Raw genomic sequence first — 11,517 nt, forward strand, 5'->3', positions numbered from 1 at the left:
AGTGAGGTCCAGCGGAAGTGGAGGTCATCGGAGTTGAGGATGCCAACACAGACCAGGGTGTTGTAAGGATTATCCCTGCTGTGTACAGTGAAGGCAGAGCCTGAGCGGGGGGAGATGACCAAGCCAGGTGCTTGAGACACTAAAGGAAGGGCCATCTGGCTCTTCACTATTTCTCACTCAACAGACTCTTCGTTTGGCGACACTCTCTACCCCTTGGCCTTCTTGACCTTGTTCCCTGTGCCAGTCACCATGTTGCGACAGCACCGGCCACCTGTTAGAGGCTGATGAAGGAGGTGACAAACTAATGCCAATTAGACCTGAAAATAAGTTCTCACATCCCTAGAATGTAGGCTCTGCGAAAGCAGGGCTCTTGGTATATATTTTTTTCATTGTTGGATCAACGCACATAGAGCAGTATCTCGCTGTTCATCATTTATATAAGAATGAATACCTTAAAATTTGCATTGACCCCGACTGTTCCTTGGTCTCAGCCTATTGCTGCATTCCCCCAAACGCTCTTCCAAGTCTTCTCTATTTTGGGAGCTCAGATCCCAGCTCCACCTCTGTGTCCCTTGGTCAGCTAAGCATCTCTCCTCTCACTTTACTGAGGTCAGAGCCACTTGTTGGACCTGGCTCATAGTCTTCTCCCCCTTACAAAATTGCTCAGGCTTTAGCCACTTCCTTATCACTGTAGCTGGAAGAGGAAGTGCCCCTACTCCGCTCCAAGGCTTGTGCTTCCCCTTTATTAGAAGTATTAGAGACTGTACTGGTCTCTTCATCTCATCACCTTCTGCTTTTCTTTCTCAAATCCGTCATCCTTCTGTTGTACAGCAGTTACTCCCTTCCCACCAGGGGTAGAGCTGAGCCACAAAACCGGAACAAAAAGTCATTTCTTCTGTCTTGGACCTTAAACTGTCACCTTTTTACCTTTTCTCTAGTTAAAAAAAAAGTCTCTCAAAAAGTGTTGCCTTCTGTTGAATTATTTACCGAGTGTTCCTATTTCTTTGCTCTGTGTTCACTGTTTAACACCTTGCGTTTGGGGCTGTACTCACAAATTCCTGAGCTGTTATGACTATTTCTCTTGCATTCCTAGGGCTTTTCTATGGTCTTCATTCCTTCGTTTATAAGTCCATCAAGTATTTAAGCACCCCTTATTGTCAGGCACATTTCAAGGTGCTAGAGATAACAGCAATGAATAAAACAGAAAAAAACCCTGCACTTGTGGCTTTTACTTTCTAGAGGCAGAAACATATTAAATAATATGTGTGTGTGTGTGAGATGTGTGTATTTGATACTAGCAAGTACAAAGGAGAAAAATAAGGCAGAGAAGGGATACAGGCCGTTGCAGAGTGGAGGAGTTTACTATTTTAGATAGAGTGACTGGGGAAACTTCAAATGGAGATGACAGTTAATAAGGGTTTGAAGGTGGTGAGCGGGTGTGAGTCATATAGTTCCGTGGGGGAAGAACATTCTAGGCAGAGAGAAGAGTGAATGCACAATTCCCGAGGGATGAGTGGGCCTCATGTTTTTGAAGAACAGTGAGGAGGACAGTCCTCATCTTTCTTGACCTTACAGTGGCGTTTGGCATTTGCTCCCCTTTGCTTTTGGAAATATCCTTTGTCGTTTGCCTTTGGAGACCAGCATTCTGGTGGGATGGCTGTTCCGGTTTTGGCCTTCCCCATCTCTTTCACTGATTTTTTTTCTGCTTTGTGCCTGCCTTTTAATCTTTCTTCCCCAAGGCTGTTTTGTTGGTCCCCCTTTCCCCTGAACACACTGTGTATCACCAAATTGTGTTCTTAACTGTGCTCTGACTGCTTCACCAGGGCACCACACATTCTGCACGTTTGACATCTAGTTTGTTGCCTCACCTCCCCCAAACCCCACAAAGGCTCTAATCTCACCTTTCCTTCTATTTCCCATATCCATTTTTGTCTTAACTACTTAGATAGTTTCCCAATTTAGAAAACTTAATCATCTGTGACTTTGTTATCTCTCACCCTCCACTAATTGGTCATCTTATCGACTTCATTCTGTATCCTCTGGGCCCCCGTCTTCTTCACCTACGGCCCTGCCGTAATAAACGTACCTCACACTTCTGTGTGCTCGACCCAGGCGCTGCTACCTTATGTCTTGAATGCTCTTCTCGCCCTTCAGGAGCAAGCTCAAACATCACCTCCTCTGTGTAGTGGATTCTCCCCATCCCCAGCCAAATTAATTTTGTCTTCCATTGTGTACATATCTCTCCCATGCCCCACACAGTGATATAATGATGAGTATCTTGCTAGACTGTAAGTTCCTTGAAGCCACAGCTGAGTCTTATTAATCATTGTACTTAATGCTTTCCTGTGTTTCCCTGTATTGGGCACATAGCAAAGAGAATAGAGAGATAGACGTATGAATTTGGACCTAAGGACACTGTGTTACAACATATTGAGTATGAAGGGAAAAAATTAAATTCCCAAGATACATATGCCTTCACTTTATATATATATATATATATATATAGATAGATAGATAGATATAGCCTTTTTACCTTACCAAGATATATATAGCCTTTATATGTTATATTCGGGATACCAACGTCTTTGAGGGCAACTGGAATCGATGTTTTGTTAACGTTTGCTTGAATCCTGAGTGCTTTCATTCTAGTACTCGTTGGAACAGTGGTAAACAGTCCTATTGGCAGGTGACATTGGCCCTAGCTTGTGGCAGGCTGAACTTCATTGTTGTTTAGGCTGAGGGCAAAGAGCAGCTATTTTATATCAAATTTTAAGATGTAGTTATATAAATACTGGGTTTGTTGTGTTAACTTTGAATAACAGTGCTCTTTCGTGCTAACTTTTGTCTCTAAATTTAAATAGTTTTTTGGTGGTGTTGTTGAAGGTATTTTAATTACTGATACAAAGTTCTCACAAGATTAGTAGGCAAAAATTAAGCAACTAAGACATTAAAATGCTCTGAAGTACATTTAAGATACAGGGATTCTGGAATAGCAAAGAAGTGATAATTGAGGGGAAGGAGAAACAAGTGATTTTTTAAAATTTTATATATATCACTCTGAAAACGTTAAATGGGAAGGCTTTTACTAGCTTAGCATAATGTATTTTCATTGTTGAGACGGCAGTCCATTATATTTTTTTTAACTTTTTTTCTTTTTCTTTTTCTTTTTCTTTTTTTTTTTGTGTGGTACGCGGGCCTCTCACTGTTGTGGCCTCTCCCGTTGCGGAGCACAGGCTCCGGACGCGCAGGCCCAGCGGCCACGGCTCACAGGCCCAGCCGCCCCGTGGCACGCGGGATCCCCGCGGACCGGGGCACGAACCCACACCCCCTGCATCGGCAGGCGGACTCCCAACCACTGTGCCACCAGGGAAGCCCAGCAGTCCATTATATTTTGAAAGGAACTGTCAAGTAAAAATAATTGAGACAGAGAGAGAAATAGTATTTTTGACAAATTATTTGTCTTGAGATTTTATGGATGTCAAAAAATGTAATTTCCGTGTTCTCTAAGTTTTCCTTTTTTAAAAACCATTGTCCCAATTTTATAGAACTCCTTTGTGAATCTCTAAAGCATTTTAGGAATATTTGTGTTATTTTAGTGAGTAGCCTGTAGTTCACGTTCCTCGGGTAGCCTCCCAGGATGAGTGATCATACTTGTTGCAGAAAACAAATCACTGTTCTCTTCGTGTTGCAGTCTTAGTTCATTTTGAAGCAGGAAGAAGTATTGTGGGTGGCCATTACAACAAATTAAATGGAGTAGTTAAAGGCAAAAAATAAATGTCTTTCATACACATGATCACTTTCAAAATGTCAACTAGCATATTTTCTACTGCTGTACCGAGAGGCTATCTATGCTGTCAACGCGAGGAGAGGGCGCAGTTAATTTATAGGGCAGACCCCATAAAGAGCAGGAGGCTGGGTGGATGAAGTGGAGGCACGTGGGATTGAGTTGCCGTTGAAACCAGTAAAAGGTGAGACTTTGAGTGACTCTGGAAGGCTGGTGCTACTCTAAATGTAGAGACTCACAAGTTATATTAAGGACGTAACACCCAGAAAAATGCTATGCTGTGTGTTTACTCAAAAATATCCCTGACTTCTAAGGTGGGAACAAACAAAAAATATTGTTCGCTTGAAATTAATTTCCTGGGCTAATGGGTTCTCAACATTTTCTCAACCATCCATATGCTAAATATAATTAGTGGTTAGTGGAACACTCCTTTAAACTGTTTTGAATTCGGATTAAAACAGGGAAGGGAGGTGAACAAATGACATTATACTTAGGATGTTCTTGAAGATCAGCTTCTTACAAAACTTCCTGTGAACCTACAGTGGCCTAAGGTGCTCTCACCTCGGTGTCCTGATATTTTTCTGACTCACACTTGAGCTTTCCTTTTGTAAGGACTAGTGAGTGTGACATCTGACAGATACTATCAGACCGCATTCCTTTTACAAGTAGGTGAGTGAGCATGTGGGGAAGGCAGGCTGAGCCGGCCCCTTGGCCCGAAGCTAAGGCAGCTTTAGGGAGGAGTGTGCCCTGGAATGCCAGCACACGCTCTGCTGGAGCAGCTCGGTTTCCTCACACCGAGTATGCATGAATGGGAGCTTGCTTCACTAGTAGGTTAATTATGAGCAGGTAAGATGCACCCCTGAAAGCGTTTAACGTCTGCAGGAATTCCCGGTGCTGCCCACCGTTTGCATTAATGCACATATCAGGGCTTTGTGTTTTACCTTGAAGAGTTTGTAGCGGGCTTTTCCTCTAAATGGATACACCATGTTGCTGTCTTTCCTCATCTTCCTGAGGAACAGTTTTCCACCATGTGGCAGCTTCAGAGGTTAACACAGTGCTGAAGTGATGAAGTCTATTTAGGTGTTGTCTGATATACCAAGTGTGTGAAAATCCTGTCCATTAGCTCTGTAATAATAAAGGCTAAATTTGAACACCTCTGAGGTCTGCCGTGATCTGTCCTTTTACTTATCTCTCCATACTTACTTTTTGCTCTTCTCATTTTACACTCTTACCTCCAGTCCTTTTAAACTCCTTAGAAGCTGACACCTCTCTAGATGCAGAGAGACGGGGAGAAGCAGGGAGCGGAGAACAGAGCGTGAGGGAGATGCACAAGCATCACATAGGCACTTTTTAGGTCTCCTTCAGAGGGCACTTCCTTTAGGAAGCATCCCCTGAGTTACCACCTCTGCTCTCTCCACAACCAAATCTGGACTGGTTACTCCTGGATCCCCATGTGGGCTGTACCTCCCCCTTTGTGACATTTACTATCTAGCTTTGTTAAAGTTGCGCTGACGGTGCCCTTCAGTAGCTTGTAAACTACTAGGGAACAGAAGCCATCTGTCTTATTCACAGATGTATCCCTGGCGTCTGGCACAGTGTGTGTCATGTAAATAGGTTATCAGTTAGCCTATGTCATTTTTTAAATGATGGTGCTTAATATTCTCTATTTTGTTTTCAAAGATTCCCCAAAGTGAGGACAAAAGGAGCCATGCTGAGAAGCTAATCACTCTTCCAACACAGGAAGATTCCAGAAAGCCAAATGACCTTTCCGGTTCCACTTCAGATGCCAAAATGGGAGAAAGCGATAAACAGCCGAAAGAAAGCTTTTTTCAGTTTCTTGGTAACTTATTCAATATCTCAGGAAGATCATCTCTTGGTGAAGCCAAGCAGTCTTCTTTCAAAGATGAACATGACAAAACTGAGAAAGACTTACGAAATCCCAGTGACCATCCTGATGAAGGGGTCCAAAGGGAGAGGGCTGTTGTCAGTGGCTCCCTGGGAACCCTGGCACTTCCAGCAGAAGCACAAGAATCCAACTCAGCTGAACTCTCAGATGCCTTTTCTTTGGATACAACACAAGACAGTGAACAGGAAACCAGTGATTTGCTAAGAAAGTAAGTTCAAAATCTACTTATCTAAAAAAACTGAGCTTTTGGACCTAGCTTTAGAGCCTTAGTTCTACTACTGTTAATTAAGGGAATTAGAAAAAGTATTCTGTAATGTCCTTGCTACTAGGTGAAAAATTATATGATTCTGTGTACCATACACATATCTAGGGCCCTTTGAGCTATTTTAGGGGGTGGTACTAATACCTTTTAGGTGCTAACTTTGTCATAGTAAATGACTTATTTCTGATTTAAGACTTCCTTAAATGGGAGTGTTTTCTGTTGTCTGAATTCTTCTGTAGTAGGACAGGCAATGTGTTCAGTATCTGCATTTTGGGAACAAAAATAATCCTACGGTTTGTGTTCACGTTCCATCAATATCTTTTCTTTGTGGAATCCAATTAAAGGGGTTAAGAAAAGAAATTAAATTGACTTTATTCATGAAATTAGCCTTTTGAACCTTTCCCACAGCTCCAAGAAACAAATCTTGAACAAATTTACGGAGCACTTCACCACCCTTTTTTCTTTCTTTGATTTACAAATGGGCACTAACTTGTTTTTCTTTTACTCAAATGAGCTAGAAGGAACATTTTCTATCCAGAAAATGTTTATAACGATGTTGAGTCCATTAGACATTTTGTGTAACATAAAAGTATTCATTCGTAACTGATAAGGATCTGTTTTATTTTATTTTTAAAAATTTATTTATTAAGTTATTTATTTTTGGCTGTGTTGGGTATTCGTTGCTGTGTGGGCTTTCTCTAGTTGTGGCGCGCAGGGGCTACTCTTTGTTGCAGTGCTCAGGCTCTAGGCACGTGGGCTTCAGTAGTTGTGGCACAGGGCTCAGTAATTGTGGCACACGGGCTTAGTTTCTCCGCGGCCTGTGGGGTCTTCCTGGACCAGGGCTCGAACCCGTGTCCCCTGCATTGGCAGGCGGATTCTTAACCACTGTGCCACCAGGAAAGTCCATGGATCTGTTTTACTGATTTTAATTTAAACTCTACTTGAGAATTATTTTTGTTCCTTGAAGAGTTCATTAATACTATAGTCAGATATAGATGACAACTTAGAACTATGTGATTCTTCATAGTTTCAAAGAGTCCTCATGTGTGTGATTTCAGTGAATTCCTCATAGTAAGCTTTTGAAGTAGGGGTAGGCACAGACCCATCTTACAGTTGTGAGAACTGAGACCCCAGATGGATTTGGGTTTGCCCATCAAGAGTGATGAGGTGGGGCTTGCCCTACCAGTTGTTAAAATGTACTGATAAAGCTACATAAATTGAAATGATGTCATACTGGTGTAATATTTGCTAGACATTTATATGGAACAGAATAGACAGTCTAGAAATAGACCCTTGTATATTTTGTGATTTGAGCCCTTGAATGTGATGGCATTATGTATTCTTGTAAAAAGGAAGACTTGGGGAAATGGGATAATAATTTGGAGAAAAAAATAAAAGCTAGATACTCATTTCATTTTTACATTAAAATTAAAGTGGAATAAAAATGTTTAAGAAACATACAAAACTAAAAGCAGCTAAATGTGAATTATTCTGGTGAGAAACAATTTTCTAAGCATGATAACAATGGAAAGTATCAGGAAAGAAAAGATCAGTAGATAGGATTGCTTCCAGTTTTCCAACTCTCTATGATAAAAACTGAACAATGATACATTAAATTGACAAATCAGAAAATTATATACAAAATTTGTATGTAATTAGTATATACAATTATATGCAAATATAATCATATATAAATATACAAATCAAAATTTAGACAAGTTATTACCTATAATTTGAAGTGTTAGAAAAATATCCTTATCAAAAAGCATTGTAAATGATTTCACCTTCACTTAATTAAAAATAGTAAACAGCTTTGTAATTGTTTTCATGTACCGTTGAGTATGCAGATTTCATTTTTAATACCCATAAAGCCTTTAAGTAAACCTGTTGTGCTAACACTTTTTAGATTGCTTTCCATACATTAACTCGTGCTTCTCGTGTAATTTATGTAGGAAGCTACTTCATTGTTGGGTTGAAATTCTTTAAAAAGTTCTATAATTCTTACATTTTCAGCAAATTCATATCCATCATGAGAAACTCTTCTGTCAAAACTTTATTGTGATTTTTAAATAAATGTCTGGTTTTTCAGCTTTTCTTTACATAAAATAGTTAAAAGCCTTCCCTATTGTGAGAGAAGATATTCTTTTTAAAAAATTATTTTTATTTTTATTTTATTATTTTGTTTTGGCTGCATTGGGTCTTTGTTGCTGTGTGCGGGCTTTCTCTAGTTGCGGCGAGCGGGGGCTACTCTTCGTTGCGGTGCACAGGCTTCTCATTGCGGTGGCTTCTCCTGTTGCGGAGCATGGGCTCTAGGTGTGCGGGCTCAGTACTTGTGGCATGTGGACTGTAGAGCACAAGCTCAGTAGTTGTGGCACACGGGCTTAGTTGCTCCGCGGTATATGGGATCTTCCCAGACCAGGGCTCGAACCCATGTTCCCTGCATTGGCAGGCGGATTCTTAACCACTGCACCACCAGGGAAGTCCCAGAGAGAAGATATTCTTTTTTTAAAAATAAATTTATTTATTTATTTGTTTTTATTTTGACTGTGTTGGGTCTTCATTGCTGTGCATGGACTTTCTCTAGTTGCAGCGAATGGGGGCTTTTCATTGCGGTGGCTTCTTTTGTTGCAGAGCACGGGCTCTAAGCGCGCGGGCTTCAGTAGTTGTGGCTTACGGGCTCTAGAGTGCAGGCTCAGTGGTTGCGGTGCACAGGCTTAGTTGCTCCGTAGCATGTGGGATCCTCCTGGACCAGGGATCAAACCCATGTCCCCTGCATTGGCGGGCGGATTCTTAACCAGTGTGCCACCAGGGAAGCCTGAAGATATTCTTCACTATGTAATTTGTTTTTTTTTTTTTTTTTTTTTTTTTTGCGGTATGTGGGCCTCTCATTGTTGTGGTCTCTCCCGTTGCGAAGCACAGGCTCCGGACGCGCAGGCTCAGCAGCCATGGCTCACGGGCCCAGCCGCTCCGCGGCATGTGGGATCTTCCTGGACTGGGGCACGAACCCGTGTCCCCTGCATCGGCAGGCGGACTCTCAACCACTGCGCCACCAGGGAAGCCCTTCACTATGTAATTTGAAAGGAAATAAATCTTAACGCTAAAAAAGTAGCTTAATCATACTTACTAAAAGTGAAGTAGATATACTGAATACTTTTGCTCTAACACTATTATTTTCAGGCTGCCTTTATAGAATTTTCTTTGAAGAATGACACATGTCTTTGGTTGACCTTTGTAGTATCAGATGTATTAAGTTTATCCAGGATAGAGTACAGCCATATGTAGTACTTGGAGGCTTAATAAACTTTCACATGATAGGTAGTTATGTTTGGGCTGAAATGCATAAAAACCTTTCCAGATTTTCAATATGTATGTCTATTCCCTTAAATATTTGAAATTTCTAGATATTTTACTTTTTTCTTAGTGTTGTTTGGATCACATACCTCTACTTATATTGGATAAGCTACAGATCCCATGCACAATTACATAATACATGAAATTAATATGTTCTTTATTCAGTTTGTGAAAATAAACCTTTCTAAGTTTCCATCTTTAGTTTATTTGTAAAGTTATGTATTTTTGACATTTCCATTTTCTTTCTATTTTCTGTATTAGGGAAAATCTTAATTAAAGGACAGTTTTATGTTCTTAATACTATTCAGTTATGAAGACTCAGCTACAACCTGTGAAAGAATGTTGTAGAAAATAGACTATCTTGGCATGACTAATCCTTTACAAAGTGTGAGTGTAGCTCATCAGTACCTGAAAGGACTAATTATAATACATGAAGCTAAGCTTGAAACTTTGATGTTCAGTGCATTAAACATGATAATATAGTTGTTTAGTATAAAGGGTACATATTTTAGTCACAAGCATATAACATTTCCACCTAGGGTGCTGAGGGAGATTATTTCATTAGAAATTTATACTGGTTCATATAAATCAGTTTAATCATTCTAGTTGACCTTAACCAGAAAGCTCCCAAGATGGGAATGGAAAACAATTATCTGCCTCCCCCTCCCCCAAAAAGGACTCCAAAACTACCAAAAGGCATTCTTACAGTGAACTGAAATTTTTTCTGGAGTGGATTTTTCTCTGTGCTTTACTTTAATAGAAGTTCTTTTAGAGCAAAAGTCACATTATTGGATTGATGTAGAATAAAACGCCTTGACATCTCGTTAGGATGGAGTTGGTAGTAAGAGAACCTGAGTTTACTATACTTGAAGAATAAACTTCTGATCCTTATCTCTCGAGTCTTATTTCTTTGGACATCATGTACATTTTGGTGATCTTTTAGGGAAAAAAAATTTGCAGCCTTGAAAGTAGGTTTTAAGTATAAAATTTAAAAGCTTTGAAAAAAAAATCAAACAATAAAACTTCTTGTCATCTCTTCATACTTCTGGATCTTCATGTATTGTTCTGAAAGGCTCTTGTATTTTCTGAATAATTTATGCATTTTGATATAGGATTTTACCAATAACATTAATTTACCTATATGTATTTTTTCTTCTTGTATGTTTTCTTAGATAGGTTCCCTTATCCAACTTTTAACTTTGTTTCATAACTGTGTTTGATCTAGCCTGAAATTTGTGTAGCAGCTAAAATCACTTCTCCAAGGCAAAGTTGTTCTCTATACATCTCCTGTAGCTGTTTTAAAATAGACAGTAAGATGAATGTAACTAATACAAACTTTTACAGTAGTGGTGTGGTAGGATTTTAGAGGCCAGCAATTATATAGATTGAAATAAATTATTTCAGCTAAAATTCAAGAACTATGTTAAGGGGCACAGTTAATTGAGATTTTACATGTCAGAGGTTTACGTTGTGTTTTATCATGTGGACAAACCTAGCATTCTTCATGGTGTTGCTTTAAAGTTAGGGAGAGGGCTTCCCTGGTGGAGCAGTGGTTAAGAATCTGCCTGCCAATGCAGGGGACACGGGTTCGAGGCCTGGTCTGGGAAGATCCTACATGCTGTGGAGCAACTAAGCCCGAATGCTACAACTACTGAGCCTGTGCTCTAGAGCCCTCAAGCCACAACTACTGAAGCCCACGTGCCTAGAGCCCATGCTCCACAACAAGGGAAGCCACCGCAATGAGAAGCCCACACACCGCAACAAAGAGTAGCCCCTGCTCTCCGCAACTAGAGAAAGCCCGTGCACAACAATGAAGACCCAACGCAGCCAGAAATAAAAAAAAATAATAAATAAATTTATTTAAAAAGTTAAAAAATAAAGTTGGGGAGAAAATACCTCTATTTTAGATACTGGAATACTGATAACTGGATTTCTTAGTTATTCATATGGGTTCTATAATGTTTTGTTAATTATATGTTTAACCTGAAAAAGAGCATACATCAAGTTTTTCTACCATTCATTTTTGTAGCTGGGACCCTAAAATGTAACTAGAGAGCAGAATTGAAAACACTTTTGTATCATCTATAAGGATTAAGACAGTCAGAAACAAATTACTTAGCATTTAGTATCATTGCTTTACTTAGCCATTCATTAATTCACACAAAGCTATTAAACATACATCATTTGCCAAATCTTATGTAGGGCACTTAAAAA

General features: G+C 39.9%; 1 protein-coding gene across 2 annotated transcripts in view; it reads left to right on the top strand.

Moving 5' to 3' along the window:
- The window catches only part of CRYBG3 (crystallin beta-gamma domain containing 3), a 115,290-nt gene that overhangs the window by 26,609 nt on the left and 77,164 nt on the right, over positions 1–11,517 (top strand). For both annotated transcript variants that reach the window (XM_081235087.1, XM_081235088.1), the window contains exon 3: positions 5,465–5,898. In XM_081235087.1, coding sequence (XP_081091213.1) covers positions 5,465–5,898 — 434 coding nt within the window. The remainder of the gene's footprint in view (positions 1–5,464; positions 5,899–11,517) is intronic.

Source organism: Mesoplodon bidens (genome assembly GCF_964165515.1).
Source record: "Mesoplodon bidens genome assembly, chromosome: 5".
Taxonomy (NCBI): domain Eukaryota; kingdom Metazoa; phylum Chordata; class Mammalia; order Artiodactyla; family Ziphiidae; genus Mesoplodon; species Mesoplodon bidens.